Source organism: Bactrocera dorsalis, chromosome 1 (assembly GCF_023373825.1).
Source record: "Bactrocera dorsalis isolate Fly_Bdor chromosome 1, ASM2337382v1, whole genome shotgun sequence".
Taxonomy (NCBI): domain Eukaryota; kingdom Metazoa; phylum Arthropoda; class Insecta; order Diptera; family Tephritidae; genus Bactrocera; species Bactrocera dorsalis.
In genome coordinates this window covers 77,953,925-77,971,984 of record NC_064303.1, presented here as the reverse complement: position 1 = coordinate 77,971,984, position 18,060 = coordinate 77,953,925, and the positions used below count along the sequence as shown (strand labels likewise).

At 34.7% G+C, this 18,060-nt stretch overlaps 3 protein-coding genes across 3 annotated transcripts in view; 1 reads left to right on the top strand and 2 right to left on the bottom strand.

The window, feature by feature from the left end:
• The window catches only part of LOC125776853 (SAFB-like transcription modulator), a 502,085-nt gene that overhangs the window by 194,221 nt on the left and 289,804 nt on the right, over positions 1-18,060 (bottom strand). The gene's annotated exons all lie outside the window — the stretch shown is intronic.
• LOC105229970 (acid-sensing ion channel 4-A) overlaps positions 1-18,060 on the bottom strand; it is a 74,911-nt gene that overhangs the window by 53,196 nt on the left and 3,655 nt on the right. The window lies entirely within an intron of this gene.
• On the top strand, positions 4,498-6,185 carry LOC125777025 (uncharacterized). Its single transcript, XM_049450834.1, has 3 exons — positions 4,498-5,344; positions 5,403-5,583; positions 5,639-6,185. Coding segments are annotated over exons 1-3 (498 nt in total). The 5' UTR covers positions 4,498-5,342; the 3' UTR covers positions 5,954-6,185.

The window sequence follows — 18,060 nt, the reverse complement described above, 5'->3', positions numbered from 1 at the left end:
CTCACTTTAGCTCGCGTTCAAACGGATGTTCTTTGACTACCCGCACTTGCGCGAAGGTCTACACATGACTCCGTCCTCCTTAGGTACCGAATATTTAGACCCCGGTACTTATAGTTAACTTTTAATCGAAAATATGGGAGAATGTGTGATATATACATATAACTCAAATTAAGGATAATCCTTCTCTTATAATGGTATGTCCAGCATTTGAAAAACTACGCTACTCCCGTAGCATTTCATTTTACTCTTGCTACCGCTCTCACTTTGTCGGGAGCCACAGCATAGCCTTAGCATAACAATGTAAAAGAATTGCTTTACTCTGCTCCGAGTTTTGTTAGGTAAAAAACTATAGTTGGACCGGGAGCAAAAAATTAAATTCTGCGCTATGCTCTGGCGTAGCGGTAGCAAAAAATTGGGAGCGGTAGCACAGCAGAACTAATGAAAAATTTCATGTGCTACAACTCCCGCATGTGTTTGTTGTTTTTTTTCTTTTTTTTTTGCTATTTTCTGTCATAATATTTGAATTAATTGAATAATTCAAACAAAAAAATGTTATGCACAACATTTTGGCACTTGTTGCGTCAAGTGACTTTATAAATCTAAAATCAAATATTTTAAGAAATATATTAATAAAGTCAATTAGATAATAATTGAATAAATTATATATATTTTTTTTTATGTAAAATATTTACCATTTTTATATTACCAAAAACATCATCTATTCCAAATGTAATACAATACTCAATTACTATGAATTTTCGAAATTAATTTTAACTACATACATTACTTTCCCCTTTTTTATATACATTAGGGTGTTTTTTTTTGAACTATTATTTTTTTTAGTCCCGTCACGAAATTTTCTTGGAAATACCATACAAAAACTTCCTTGAAATGTTTAGCCCTAAATATTAACATTAAAAACTGGACCAAGGCAAGTAAAAATTTTCCATAGAAAATACACGACAATCCTGATTTTTTATCTTTAAATTCCTACAGATCAGAGGTATTTTAATTCATCGCTTGACTTTAGACGCATGTTTTTCAGGATTGTTCACTCTTCTTCTTCACATTTCGTGCGAATGCGAATTTCTTGGAAAAATCAAGTTTAGATCCCCGTAATACCTCGCCGGTGTGAGTTTCCACTTTGTTGCTCTGGGCACTTTTGTAGAGTGTCTTAAAATACCTCTGATCTGTAGGAATTTAAAGATAAAAAATCAGGATTATCGTGTATTTTCTATGGACAATTTTTACATGCCTTGGCCCAATTTTTTGCTACGCCAAAGCATAGCGCAGAATTTAATTTGTTGCTCCCGCTCCAGCTATAGTTTTTTACCTAACAAAACTCGGAGCAGAGTAGAGCACTTCTTTTACATTGTTATGCTAAGACTATGATGCTGTGGCTCCCAGAAAAGTGAGAGCGGCAGCGATAGCATAGCAATCATTCTAGAAATTTTGCTGCTACGGAGTAGTAAATGAGAACCCTGGGTCTGTCTGTATGTCAAAAATAGGTTGAATCTGATCAATTCTTCCCTTAGCCCACGAATACTTAATATAAAGATTTTCCGGATGATTTTTACCGTATATATCGCCCAATATGTGAGTTGTCCCAATGAAAGTAAGATAGCGTATTTAATTCATAACAGTGTATCTTTGTCTTTAAAATATATGTACTTATATATTAGGTTGCCAAAAAAGTCTTGCGGTATTTTTATTGAATCAATTCGTGTGGCACCCATACATCGAGCTTCTTAGTGACTCCAAGCTTCTTCAAATGGTTTATAACGGTTTGATGACTACTATGCCGGTCTCTTTCGACCAATTCAGCGATTTTATCGCAATTTTCGACGACAGGCCTTCCGGAACGTGGCGCATCTTCGACCACCTCTACACCAGAACGAAAACGTTGAAACCATCGTTGTGCAGTGGAAATGGAAACTGTATCGGGTCTATAAACCGCACAAATTTTATTGGCGGCTTGAGATGAATTTTTGCCTTTATCGTAGTAGTACTGTAAAATATGCCGTATTTTCTCTTTATTTTGCTCCATGTTTGCGGCGCTATAACTCACGAACTACTTAAAAGAAACGACAATCAATCAACCACGTGTTAGCGCCTGAAATGAGCTTTCCAAAAAGGTATAGCATGACCCGATGCGACGAATAAAACTAGAACTACGCGCTTTCAGCGCCAACTAGCGAAAATACCGCAAGACTTTTTTGACAAGCAATATATTGTCAAATGCAAAAGTTTTCCATACCAGCACTTGTTTCCGACCGTTCAGTTTGTATGGCAGCTATATGTTACAGTGGTCCGATATCGGCAGTTCCGACAAATGAGCAGCTTCTTGAAGAGAAAATGACGTTTGCAACATTTCAAAACGACATCTTAAAAACTGAAGGACTAGTACGTACACATATATACAGACAGACGGACATGGCAAAATTGACTCAGCTCAACATACTAATCATTTATACATATATATAATTTATAGGAACTCCGACGCTTCCTTCTGGGTGTTACAAACTTCGTGACAGACTTAATATACCCGGTTCAGGGTATAAAAACTAAAAATTCCTGCATTACTGTGAAAATAGGCTGGAATTCTCGATATATGAAAAATATATCACAAAGCACCCCACACTTTTCTCACAATATTGTGGGAATTTTTCCTTCATTATTATTGTTAGTTTATACAAAGAATTATTTTTCACTTTTTAGTTTGATGTGCCGTATTTTCTCTTTATTTTGCTCCATGTTTGCAACGCTATAACTCACGAACGACTTAAAAGAAACGACAATCAATCAAACACGTGTTAGCGCGTGAAATGAGCTTTCCAAAAAGGTATGGCATGACCCGATGCGACGAATAAAACTAGAACTACGCGCTTTCAGCGCCAACTAGCGAAAATACCGCAAGACTTTTTTGACAACCTAATATTTGAGTGAAATGTTGGTCTAGCCCCTATATAACTAATATCAGGATTTTCGAACATCCACCTGACTTTACTCTATGGGTCAAGCCACGTCAAGTGGTTCATGAAAATTTCGCAAGATCACCGATTTTGAAAATTAGCAGTTCATTAGGAAGCGGACCAGACGCAAAGGTATTGAATTTTTTGTCTTCCTACCGCCAAAAAGTCGTTTCTTCTTTTTGCAACGTTGCGCCAATTGGAGATTCCAAGCGAAGTCAGGTTCTTCTCCTCCTGGTCTTTCCAAAGGAGTGGAGGTCTCCCTCTTCCTCTGTTTCCCCCGGCGGGTACTGCGTCGAGTACTTTCAGAGCTGGTGTGTTTTCGTCTATTCGGACGATATGACCTAGCCAATGTAGACGCGGTCTTTTAATTCGCTTAACTATGTCAATGTCATCGTATACATAGGACCATAAATTTTCCGCAGAACCTTTCTCTCTAAAACTCGTAACGTCGACTCATCTGATGTCGTCATCGTCCATTCCTCTGCAACAGCAGGATGGGAATAATGAGTTTTTCTTCGTCGAGAGAGGACTTTACTTCTCTATTGCCTGCTCAGTCCATAGTAGCACCTGTTGGTAAAAGTTTTTCAGCGTTTAATTTCGAGGCTGAGATTGTTGTTGCTGTTAATACTGGTTCCAAGATAAACGAAATTGTTGTTTGATCATAGGAGATATTCCTCTCGCCCTCGTTCAATAATATCAATATCACCAGCGCTAGCAACTGTACACTCTTGTAGAAGATTGTACCTGCTTTTAAGTTCTACAACCCGAATTATTTTTTTTAGCAATAGATTGAAGAAGTCGCACGGTAGGAAGTCGCCATGTCCCAAACCTCGTTTGGTATCGAACGGCTCGGAGAGGTCCTTCCCGATCCTGACGGAGCTTTTGTTGTTGCTCAATGTCAGTTTACACAGCCGTATTACTTTTGCGGGGTTACCAAATTCAGACATCACCAAATTCTTGGCTTGGCGAATGGAATATATTTGGTCAGTTGTTGATTTGCCAGGTCGAAAGCCACACTGCTAAGGTCAGTTTGTTGACGGTGACCTTTAATCTTTCACACAATATGCTCGATAAAGCCTTATATGCGATGTTGAGGAGACTTATCCCACGGTAGCTCGCGCATATTATGGGGCTTTCATAATCAGTTGTGGATTGGGCAGAGCATACCTAAATCCAACCATATCCAACAAAGAAGCTGATGTATGCTCCTTATTTCAAACGGATGCTCGTTGGCTACCCATAGAATATTTAGTCTAAGACCGGAAGTATTGAGCTGCTTGGGACATATGTAAAGTGAATGCCAATCTGAAAACTTTCCTTACTAATAGTGCCTTTAAGTTATACCATTTAAGCCTTTATGTTATAGCATTTAAGTCAAAAATGGAACATAAAATTGCATGCCTTCACATACCGAATACATATGTATGTACATATGTACGAGTAAGTGATCATCAGTGGCTACAGATGCATTTTTACCCAAAAATCGGTAATAGCCTAATATATCAATATCGACTTGCAATGAATCACTACATATTATAAAACAAAGTCACTTTTTCTGTCCTTTTGTCCCCTTAAATGTTTAAATCTTGAAAACTAAGCAACTGATTTTGATGCGGTTTTTTTTAATAGATAGATTGCTTGAAGAGGAAGGTTTATGTCATTATAATTTGAAGAAATATATAAAGGGGGCGTGGCACTCGGACAAAATGTGGTAAAAAAACATATATTTTTTGTTTACACAGCCATACATCATAAAAGAATCCACCGATTAAAATGAAACTTACTTGAAGTTAAACTTTCAAATATTTACTTTCGTTCTGCATCAAAAAAATAGTTGATTCATTTCTTATTTAACCAAAATTGTTTAAACAAGAGCAGCACTTTTTCCAAAAAAAATTGTTTGTGTGTTTGTTCGCTGTCAACCGAATGAAACTTTAGAAGTTATGTGGGAATCTCACCCCACCTCATTCGTGTTGAATTAGATCGTGTGGTGAAAGAACTCGGTACGTACACATGTATGTAAGTACATACATATGTACGAATCTCTCGCATCATTAAATTTCGGGCGTAAATATGTATGTATGTATTTTCAATTCATGTCGTTATTACCGTACTGAATTCCATGTAATTCGGGGGTGTTGTGGAATCTGATAGTTGTCGGAATCCGAATTGAAACCGATCAAAAAAAACAGTAGGTGCCATGAATTCAGATATTATTGGTTTGATGTTCGAAACAGAATTTGTATCGGTTTTGGGTGTCATCGAAACCAATTTTATCGGTTTTGCTATCAGAAATAAAACAAGAAGATAATCGCCAACAGATTTGAATATTCAGTTTATATTTCTGTGTGTTGTTAGACGGTTGAGAAAATGTAAGTTCAGGAATTTATTTATTATGTTCTTACAAAGTAATTAACTTTATTTTTGTAGGGGAAAACATAAGAATAGAACGCAAAATACGATCATAATTGAATTTATGGAAAAAAATCCAGATATCTTAAGAGGGTTTACGAAACGCAATAAGCCGACAATAGAATCGTTATGGCAGGAATTAACTGAATCGCTTAATGCTGCAGGTCCTCCACACAAAGATGTAAACGGGTGGAAAAAGGTAAGTAAATTTCAGTCAAAATTAAACTGCAATTAAAACAAACTTATTTCTATAGGTTATAACTGAGTGGAAGAGCGAAATCAAAAGAAAATTAGCTCACAACAAAATTGAGAGTCGAGCAACAGGAGGTGGCCCATTTTCTAAATATCAGCTCACTCCAAACGAAGAAACTATTGTGCGTCTTTGTGTCATTTCTCAAACTATAGAAGGCATACCAGGTGTTGCTCTTGGCACCCAACCCGTCAATGAAAATTTAAATATTACAATTGCAGGGGTGAATGTAGATTTGTCTTCCTCATCGTCAGAGCAACAAAATATAAATTCAAGTTATAATGCATCCAATAGACAACAAGTTGTAAAAATAAAATAAATATGTAAAAATGCAAAAAAATGTAGGGTATGAATTTAGATATTCCAAAAATAGCAAGCAAATCTTCATGGTATAAAGAAAGGGGAATTGTTTTACTCCAAATGTAACGCTGCGGGCCACGGACAGTAATGAATAAATCAAAACTGCGGGATCGATTTTAATCATTTTTTCAGTGAGTGACATAGGCCTTATATTTTATTTCCGTGCGAAGCCGGGGCGGGTTGCTAGTGTATTATAATATATAAAACATGACATACTATGCGAGATTAATGCTGAAAATTGCGCTTATATACAAACATACATACATACGTAATGGAGTATACTTGAGTAATGCCAAACGTTAAGACAATCAGTCCCTTATAGAGGCCATACACGGGCACACATGTGCGTTCGATCGGTATGTGTAAACATGCGGTTTACTCGTGTATGGGCTTGTTCGCGTACCGATCCATGTTCGCGAAAATTTTTGATCTTTTACGATCGGTGCGCGAACATGTTTATCGTGTATGGCGTTGTGAGCGCACAAAATCTCATTTCTCTCGTGTCGCCGAGCAGTGAAGATCACGGACAATTGCGAGTGTTAAGAGGAGAGACTGCTTTAGAGGTTTCAAAAAATCGATCTTTTTTGAGGATTTTTTTGGGAGGGAAAGAAATAATTGATGCAAGCGAAATTTCTAGGCTTTAAAGTCATATATTTGAACATCTTTAACAAATTTTTTGAATACGAAATCTTTGATATTCTGCCTTTAGGAAGCAATTACCCGATGCATCTCGCATATGCATTTATGAGGAACAAAAAATTCAAAGAGATTCATGTTTTTTAATAACTTATCTTCTAGTTAAACTAAGAAAATTCCAAAAAAAATGTACTATATTTTGTTTAAAAATATGTTCAAACTTGACTTTTCTTAGTTTTTTTTAGTTTAAATAGAAGATAATTTTATGCCAAAGATAATAAACTTTGCCCCAATTCCAACTTTGCCCGCCAATTAAGAATAATCGTAAAAGTAAAAAACCGAGAAATCGCGCTTTTCGCTTTTTGCCCAAGCGCTCATATACTTGTATGTATCTGTCTGACGCTCGGACACTATTTTCCTTCTAGCTTCGACAATATTTCGAGTTCCAATCTATAACTTTGTTTGTTGTTAGATAATTTTTAAAGAGATTTAAGCGATTGTTTGAAGCTTCTAAAGCAGACTCTCCCCTTAATAAAGATTTTGTATCTGAATTTATTGATCTTATAAAAAATTAATTGGCAATTTGGCAAAGGAAAAGTGATAAATATAAAAATAAAATTGAGAAAAATAAAAGTTGGAATAACTTATTAACGAAATACAAAGAAATAGATAAAAGTGCTACATTAGAAATAAATTTGAAGGAATGTTCCTCTTGGCTGTCGCACATGTTAACTGTGTGAAGAACGAACGCAAAATGGATTTGTGTGTCGTGTATGGGCAAACGAATTCACACAGATCGAACGCACATGTGTGCCCATGTATGGCCTCTATTAGTCTCAATATACACAATAAAAAGGTTTCGGACTTTGGTTAATGTTTACCTTATATACTCAATATATAAAGTTTAAACCCTTCTCATTTTAGTTTGTCAAAATGAACTAAGGAAACTAAGAGAGGCTAAGACGTTTAGTATGGGTTAATAAGATACCTAATATGATTATAATCCATTCCTAACTTATTTGAACGGCGAATATTAAACTCTTTCGCATCTCTGAAAATTGTTTATTTAATGTTCGGTGACACCCAAACTTAGTCTCCGACTTGTTTGTGCTAAGTTGGGACCACAATGAATGCTACATACTAAACAGGCATATTCAAAGCGAACTTCTAATAATACATATAAAAAAATGTGCTAACTACTTCAAATATCTTTTCGGGGTCTATGCCTACTGTGTGAGTGTTTCCAAAGGTAAATACTTGTAGTCTGTACATTAGGGTGGCCCTTAATTTGCAACGAGTTTGGATTCTATTCCAATCGAATATATATAAAATTTCATTCCAATACATTAAGACTTAGAGGAGGCTCACGGCGATTGAAATCTTGTAAAAAATTTAATTTCCACTTTATTTAACTTTTAGACGTCCATACTACGTATATGTATATATTGTGGCTTTAGCCATCCATCTAAAGCACGTCATTATGATTTAACGTTTATTAAGGAAGGTAGAGAACACAGAACCGTAAATAAAAAAATTTCCGATATTACAATAAACAAGATTTTTAACCACCTATGGTACCTCTCTTATGAATGCAGTTTCTATTATTGTGAAAAAGAAGATTATTGAAAAATTAAAATCTTATTATTAAATAAAGAAGAAAAACAATACTTGTTACAAGTCATCACTGATTATAGAAAAATGAACGATTAAAATTTAATTTATATATTATAAACAATATTATAATTTTAGTACAAAAATCTCTCTTCAACAATGATAAAAATATTCACAATAGAACGAAGTACATATTTATGTATGTATATACTTACTTGTACCGTACCGTTGTTGATGTATATGTAGTTGTAAAATAAAACTTTATTTTTTAAATGAAAGAATCTGTAGAATTTGCACGATTTTAATCGCTGTGGGTCATGTCTAAATCATTTTTTATTGACCTAAAACTTTGTATAATTCAATATATTAGATATTCACATATTTCTATGAAGTGGAACCGAAAATAGAAATGATTTTATTTTTCTGCAAACAACTGAGGGCCACCCTAATTTGCATAGCCTGTATATTAAGAGATGTACTCGTATATCTTCGTGGCAATTGTTTATTTATATACTACCAATTTGGACGCAGTCCAATGTATCCAATGTATTTGCAAAAAACAAAATCCCGTTACTATATTTTCGTGCATATCCCACAAACGCCGAGCCAACTAAAATAGTAAATGCATAGTATACAAATACATATGTATACATATACTTATAGATATTTTCCTGTACTTAACAGCACACATATACATACATATGTATATGTACATACACTTCAACGTTGTTGTTTGGGCACTTAGTAAAAAGGACGGGGATTGTTGCGTCTATGTATCAACACCTCATATATGATGAGAACGGCATTAATCCGGATTAATTCGGGAGTTAGTGAAGTTAACTGCGTTCCTAACTACCAATTAATCCTCAAAATTTTAGAGAGTTATAGCGGGATTCTGTAACCAGTCTTTGAGTCATTTTGAGGCAAAATCTCAATTTGAGACAAGCTGCTATTCACTAAACAGTCTCTAGCGTTAGTCTCAAAATATTGAGACCTGGTAGTTAGCAGGTCACAAAACTAAAAAGAGCTCTTGTCTGCCATTTTGAATATACTGAATAGAGATCATCATATATATTAATCGATTGTCGTTTTTTTATATTTTGTAAGTAACTCAAACACGAAAAGATGAAAAATAAATCAATTTTACATAAATTTCGTAAATATTATGAAACAAAGTCAACATATATTTTTATTTTTATTGATAATTATGTTTTTTGACTATGTTATAGAAAATTTAATATTTGTTATCGACATATGTATGTATTTATTTTCATTCAATTGTAAAAACATCACTGAATAATGAAATGTAATAGATTTTGTGACTGTCACTTACAGAATAGCAAAATCGTCTCAAGTCTCAAAAATTGTCTCCAACTTAAAATCTCAAATTTAGAGATTTGAGACAGTATCACAGTACAGAATCGCACGGTGAATGTGCAGTTAATCCGGATAAACGCTACCGTCTGTCAAGGCTATAATATAATAATTTGTTACATAAATTACGTTTAATAATTTAATTTATCGATATCATGTCAATAGCCAAATTACTCACAAATACATAGTTATATATACATAAGTATATGTACGGAAATCAATTAAGATATTAAACAAATGAACATGTGAGGGAGTTCGAAGTTCGAGTAAAAGCAAATGTTAATGTCTATAGCTCATTTTAAGAATTTAAAATGTTTTACTACTCTCTCTATCGGATTTCGACACATATGTCATACTAATCTTGTGTTATTAATTAATTGAAAGAAGCCTTTTTACAAAATGTATTGGCTTAAATTATTGCTATTTTTTTGTCATAAGGTATCCTGTGGTATTTGTAAATATGCATGGATGTATGTGATGTAAGCATACCAAACTTAAAAAATTATCGGAAAAGAAATTTGTTTTCATTGATCACATTATGTAACTTTGATAATATACATATGTAGTTTACTTACATATGTATAAGTATGTACGGTTGTATTTGAGCACCGAATTAGTGTCCGTGTAATTTGAAACCTTTTGAACATCAATAAATAAATATAATAAATAATAATAATAACAAAAATTATTTTTAAGGCAAAAATTTTACTTCTGACTTTATTTTTATATTATTTCCAAAAAGAGTAGCAATATTGTTGTTGTTACCTCCAAAACTGTAGTGTCTTGAACGTCATAACCTCGCTAGCATAGCTGCTGTCTTTCTATTCACTGAATTATGTCTACATACATACATATGTATATCGTCATAAGTATATGTAAGTACCGTACAGCTCGTTATAAATCTTCCATAAAACCTTTCTCACGAAAACCCTTGGTACTGCCTCAACGGCTGTCGACATCGTCCACGCTTCGGTGATTTATACAATTTAATTTTGGTTCATGAGAGAATACTCCACTTTTCAATTACTTGTTCAGTTAAAGTAGCACCAGTTGGTAAAAATGATTCTGTGTTGGATTTTAACGCTGACATTTTTGGTCTTCTACAACTTCAAAGTTATGACTGTCAGCAGTGACGTAGGAGCCAAGGTGCGAATGCGCTGACTGATGATTTGATGACAGGAGATATTTCGTTTTATTGTTGTTCATCATCAGAGTCGGGAGTGGCCATGTCTGAAGCCTTGTTTGGTGCAGAAGAATTAGGGATGTCCTTCCAAATTCTGACAAGGCTTCTGGTATTGTCCAGCATCAGTTTACATAGCCGTATAAGTTTTGCAGAGATATCAAATCAGATCAGACATAGCGACATAGAAGACGCTCCTTTTAATGGTAAAATTCATTATTTAAACATCTAGGTGCATCGGCTCCCATCATTTTGTAAGCGTGCTATTGCAAATTATTTTACCTCATAGATGGGTTGAAACGTTTATTTCATCATGTTAACTTAGGGTTTCGGGTTCATCATCTCCGGGTGTCTCACTTTCAATGCCAATCAGCAGGTTGGACAAGGGCTATCTCCAAAAACTCAGTATGCTCTAGGCATCGCTGACCAGATTATCTTCTCGGTTTCTAGATGAGTATGTTTCGGTCTTAAACCTTCTATAACTCGCCACATCTTTTTTTATAGATTTTTCGAGCCTTACCTATATCGATGAGGTTCTCACATTGTTAAGACTCATCTATTTCTTCATATGCTTTCTGTGACAATAATGAGTTGAATAGGGTTAATAATCTAAATTTAGTGTTTTCCTTAACGAAGCATATCTGTGCCAAAATTTAATAAAATCGAGTGAAAACTAGGAGCTATAGCCATATAAGTAATATCAGTATTTTTCAACATCCGGTTGACTTTATTTCTTAGATATATTATAGATATTGTTGATGACATGTGAGGCACCTTAATGAAACTCAAAGAGCATCTGTTTCTACAAGCACCCCCTGTTGGCGCCATCTACATGTCGACTCGTGCGTTAGAATCTGCTATCTTTATCGATTGTCCAGTGAGAATTTCATGACATTTCATCAATTGGAAGTAAAGTTATTGCGTTTTTAGTGTCAGTATGTTTATGTTATCGGTGCGAAAATGAGCTTAGAATAAAGAGCCAACTTTAAATTTTGGTTTAAAATGGGTAAAACTTTTACCGATACGTTTCAATTGATGAAACAAGTTTATGGCGATGTTTGCCTATGCCGTAGCAGAGTGCACGAGTTGTTTCAACGCTTTCAAAGTGGTTGTGAGGACATAAATGACGATCAACACGTTGGCCATTCAAAATCCGTGATCACCGGAAATTCCATCTAAACTGTGCGTGAATTCATGAAAAGTTAGTCAGAATTTAACATTTCCAAAACATCGATTTATCGCATTTTGAACGAACATTTGGGCTTACGAAAGGTGTGTGCAGGGTTTGTTCCGCACAAATTGACTCACGACCAAAAATTGCTCAGAATTCAACATTCTAAGGACGATTGTTTGAACAAAAATTACATTTTAACCATTAACTACTCCCCGTATTAATTTGACCATGAAAGGAGAGCGTTATGCAGACGTATAGGCCATTCAAAAGGCTTGCACCGGCATACTGGCGACCATACCGGCCAACGAGCTAAAACACTCGTTCGACATGCTTTTGGACCGTGCAGGAAGCTGTATTGAAGTGGAAAGCGACTATTTTAAATAAAAATATTGATTTTGCCGAAAAAACCATTTGTTCTGTTTTTTTCTTCTTAAGTCTTGTTTACATTGAAAAGCTCCTTGTATTAATAATATTATGTGTATGTAGTAATGCTAAAAATGGAAGAAATTGAGTCAATATCACCCTTGCACCTACTTATTAAAAGATTTTCAAACTTTCGGTTGGCCTTATACCGTAGTTGGTCAATATTATTAATTTAGATATTGTGGGTAAGAATTTAATATTCACTCTGCTTCTCTGTCGCAAATTTTCCGAGTTTCATACATAAATCATCCGCAGAACATTCTCTCGAAAACTTGTAAAGCCGACTCCTCAGATGTTATCACCGTCCATGCCTCTGCACCATATATTGTCTTAAACCTCATTTGGAGAGGTCCTTTCCGATCTTGACGAAGCTTTTGGTATAGCTGAACGTCAGTTTACACAGCCGTAGTAGTTTTGCGCGAATACCAAATCCAGAAAAAAGCCTCCTTATCAGTTCTTCGCCGCCGTGTTTGAATAGCTCGGCCGGCAATCCATCGGCCCCTGCCGCTTTTCTTCAGACGATTAATGGAACATCCGCTCCATTGTCATCTCTTTCTCTCTACGGAAACATGGCACACCTCATCGTACCAGCAGTTCTTTCGCGTTTTCCGAAAACCAATGGATTCGGTCGCAACTGTACGTAAGGATTTAGTAGCTGATGAGTGCTCTCAGAGAGCACAATTGCAAGTCGAGTAGAAAGTCGTTCGGTTGTCTGTTGTGATTATAGCTTCTAGATGTCGAATCTTCCTTGTGTTTGTTGACATGCGTTTTTGTTGCACAGAGGCGGGTGCGTAGGTCGGCTGCAACAAGATGGATCTCTATCTTGTTGCAGCCCACCTACGCACCCGCCTCTGTGCAACAAAAACGCATGTCAACAAACACAAGGATGTTAGTCGATGTTAGGACCTCGGAGCGTACGCATGTCTAAAAGACTGAAGACATGTCCTTATAATAAACGTTTTCTATTCTATATATCAGTGAATATATAATATGTATTTTAAGAAAATTAAGTATATAGTACATTTAGAATTGGTTATATGGCACCTTATGGTCAAAATGTATGTTATTTTACTAAAACCGAAGGACATTTTTTCTAAGACATAATATGATTTAGCGCTGAATATGAATGGATTGGGTAAAGATATTTGGTTTACACCCTATATAGCTAATTAACGATTTTGAGTTCCATCGTTGAACTGTTGTTTAACACCTCAACTTATTTCCCTGGCCTTGATCCTTGCAAAATGTTCGGTTACATACCTGAACTTAAGCTTACCTAACTGGTTTTAATTTCTAATATTATTGATACTGTAAAAATGTAAATACCAATTAATTAAATAAAGAATAATTATTGATTAATTTGCATATGTGGTTAAAGCAAATATACAAACATAAATTTGTATAAATACATACATATGTATAAAGTGTATGAATTTTCCTATAACTCACATAGTGAAACCACGCTGTATACATACATACATACATACTTATGTACTCGTATGTAAGTATGTACATCAACTTATTTTGTTTGCACTTCTTCTAGAATATTCTACCAAATTTTTGTGATCAGCAAATTTATTTATTTTCATTTTCTGTTATTTCTACGGTTTTGGCGCATGGCTTTTGAAAACGCAAGAAATGAAAAAAAACAATAGTTTGTGAAACCTAGAGAATGTCCATGAATAATGAAAAAGTAAGAACACAGCAACAAAAACATGTACACACTACAACATATGTATATACATATATCCTTACATGTATGTACGCATAGTTGGTAGGTATGTACCTATTTTTTGGAAAAAAGTTCTCTTGTATGCACACATAGTCGGCCTGTTATTTGCTGTGTGTAGTAAACACAGATGAGCAGAAAAAATTGGCTTCTCATTCCAAAATATAAAAATTTGTATAATAAACATTTTTGTACACATAAAAATATTGTAGATTATCAATTTCATGCACACATTTAAAGCATTTTTGTCTAATTTAATGTACTTGTAAACAATTTGTTTATAGATTCATCGAAATCCGGAAAGATTAAAACAGTCATCAACATTAACAAACGGGACATGACATTAAATGATCGATGCCACTATAGATCATTTCGTTTGCAATTAATTAATCGAGCTGAGCGTCCGCTAACCTCATTTACATGCGTATGTACATACATAAAAAAACCTCTGCCACTTATGCCACTGTATCTGAAACCACGCTGACTGTTTGATCTAACTGTTGAGATAGCAACAAAATGTAAAATTAGCGAATATGTTCTAAGATCAATAAGAAATGTTGCACTGGCTTATGTCGGCCATTTCAGCATTAAGATTGATGCATATCTGCCACATGCGGTAGTATATAATAAGTGAACGTAAGAGAGGGGTTAGGATTGCAGGGATGGAGCCGTTAACATCGACATTCATTTTATGTGTTTGCAAATAGCAGCATTGAAAAATCGCTTAAATTGTTCTGAAGGACGAATGCCAATATTGATTTGAAGTTCATTAAAATACATACTTATACTTTTGTACGTACATATATACATATGCGTATATGTATGTATGTATGTATGTATAAACCAGAAAATGCGGATATTTATAGCTTTTCCCACTACAGACCTTTCGTTTCTGAAGACAACTTGATTATAAGAAATTCAACGAAAACGCATGCTCTAAAGATATTTTTTTTATTTAGGTGGAAACATTTTTGTGTACGTAATCAAAAATTTTATTTGACAGTATGAGTCCCAAATATAAGAAGTGTTTGTTTGCAAACTCACATTCGCATTCAGAACTAGCTCAGCAAGTATGTACAAGCTGTAGCAAAGAAACCAATTCGTAATATATACATACATATGTACATACATACATACATGTACGTTGTGTATTTATATATGCACATACTCGGGCATTCCTAATAATAACGCATAGGTATGAACTTTTAAATATACGTTTACACACAAAATTTTTTGCTGCATTTTGTGTGTGATTAGATGAGCACAATAAAACCAGAGACGAACGTCAATGGCGTAGAGAGCGGGACTAAAAGATGTTTATAATGCTAAATTTTTTAAAAATATTTTCCTATTAATTTTTGTTGTGCAATATACACATACTACACACACATAACCCTACAATGAAACCAACCAACATAGTCGGAAAATATTTTACAGGATAAATTGTATGTAAACAGTCGCAGTTTGTGTGTTTGTATGTACATATACATATATAACCATTTTAAAACTTAATGTAATCGCGTTAACAATACTTGCGCCTTTTATATACATACATATATGCATATTTTTTCAACTAGAAAATTACTTACTGAATTTGCTTACATAATTTAAGTATATAGAGCGTTGTTCACCAAAACATTGGTAGATTGGCAGGATAAGATTTTCGTTAGGGGTTAGGATAATTTTGCAGTTTCGACAGGCATTTTTGTTAGGTATTTGTTCAGGTTCTGTGTTTAGCATTGGTATTTCAAGATCTCCATGTATTCTCGACTCGCATTTCTCATGGTGCACCTGTTAGGTCTCGTAGCGTTTTTGATTGGAATCATTGTATTTTATGGATACTAGTTGTGCAGACAGAACCTCGTAATTGTTTACCATACAGTCATTTTAATTTTGTAAATGAGCTCATCATGCCATACTTAATCAATGCTTTATCAAATATTACTGAGCAGTACTTTTTCAACTCAAATGCCCTCCTGTTCTTATTTTATAACTTGGAATAGTTTCGTATTCGTAGATTAGCGGAGATATTTTGGATATCAATTATTTTTCAAATAGTTTGGAGAGAACGGGCAACAAGCTAATTAGACGATATGATGAGGACAGCGTTGCGTTTTTTTTTCGGTTTGACTATCATGATAGTCTTCTACTTTCTCCATGTTTTTGTAAAATATCTAAACTTTAGGATGGGAAGACATTAAACTAAAGCATTATTTGGTAACTCTATTAGCACTTGCGGTGGTCGGGGCCCGGTGACTTCTTTTTATACTCTCGCAACAAAGTTGCTAAGGAGAGTATTATAGTTTTGTTCACATAACGGTTGTTTGTAAGTCCTAAAACTAAAAGAGTCAGATATAGGGTTATATATACCAAAGTGATCAGGCTGACGAGTAGAGTAGAAATCCGGATGTCTGTCTGTCCGTCCGTGCAAGCTGTAACTTGAGTAAAAATTGAGGTATCATGATGAAACTGGGTACACGTATTTCTTGGCTCCATAAGAAGGTTAAGTTCGAAGATGGGCAAAGTCGGCCCACTGGCACGCCCACAAAATGGCGAAACCCGAAAACCTATAAAGTGTCATAACAAAGCCATAAATAAAGATATTAAAGTGAAATTTGGCACAAAGGATCGCATTAGGGAGGGGCATATTTGGACGTATTTTTTTTTTTTGGAAAAATGGGCGTGGCCCCGCCCCCTACTAAGTTTTTTGTACCTATCTCGGAAACTACTATAGCTATGTCAACCAAACTCTATAGAGTCGTTTCCTTCAGGCATTTCTATATACAGTTCAAAAATGGAAGAAATCGGATAATAACCACGCCCATCTCCCATACAAAGGTTATGTTGAAAATCACTAAAAGTGCGTTAACCGACTAACAAAAAACGTCAGAAACACTAAATTTTACGGAAGAAATGGCAGGAGGAAGCTGCACCCAGACTTTTTTTAAAAATTGAAAATGGGCGTGGCGTCGCCCACTTATGGACCAAAAACCATATCTCAGGAACTACTAATCTAATTAATTTTACAGCAAAATAAAAAAATATGTAAATGACGGATAATGAAATCTCGATTATCACTTTATTATGCCAGAGTATAAAATGTTCGGTGACACCCGAACTTAGCCCTTCCTTACTTGTTATTCAACGTTTTTCAACGTTTTTGTTATAGCTTTTATCTCAGATGTAGTTGTACACTGCAGGAATAGTCCGGATCCTTTATACTAAATTAACTTTTTACACATAACAAGAACCTTAGTATTGTGTCCTAGTCAGGCGACTGTTTTTTTCTTACAGGTAGAGTTGGTATTTTTGACGTGTTGATGCATTAGGCATGTTATTTGTCAGATATTCAACAGAAATAAATTAGGCTTAAATAAAGAATTAGAAAAGTATTCTATAATATTGGTTCACAGTCGTTTTGTTACCCACGGTATCAGATTGATTTTGGATATATTTAACCCCATCTTTTGGTTTGAAAAAATTAGGGTACATTTAGGAAAACAGAGAGAAAGATGTAAAAAATATGTGTTATATTTCAACAAAACGACTTTTATGAGCTTTATTTTCATAAATTTCCTAGTGACAATATTTTTGTAAGGACCAGCAGTAATCTCTCACCATACAATGATTTCAAGAACATTGATACCATTATTCCATGACTTTTAGACCTTGGTTTAACTGCTCTCTCTGGCCATCACTATATATTTCCAAAATTATCCGAAAATTTATTTATTAAATAGAGATGGTCTAACTTGATACTCAAATTTGTTTCTATCGTCTAACAGTTTGCAAGCATATTTTACACAATTTTTTTATAACTTGGTACCTAAAAAAATTGTTCCATGGTTGACTTTCCATAACTTTGATTAAATCTGTATCAAGTAAGTAATTACTGTGTCATACATACACCCAGAGAAAAATTTATGAAGCCACTTTTAT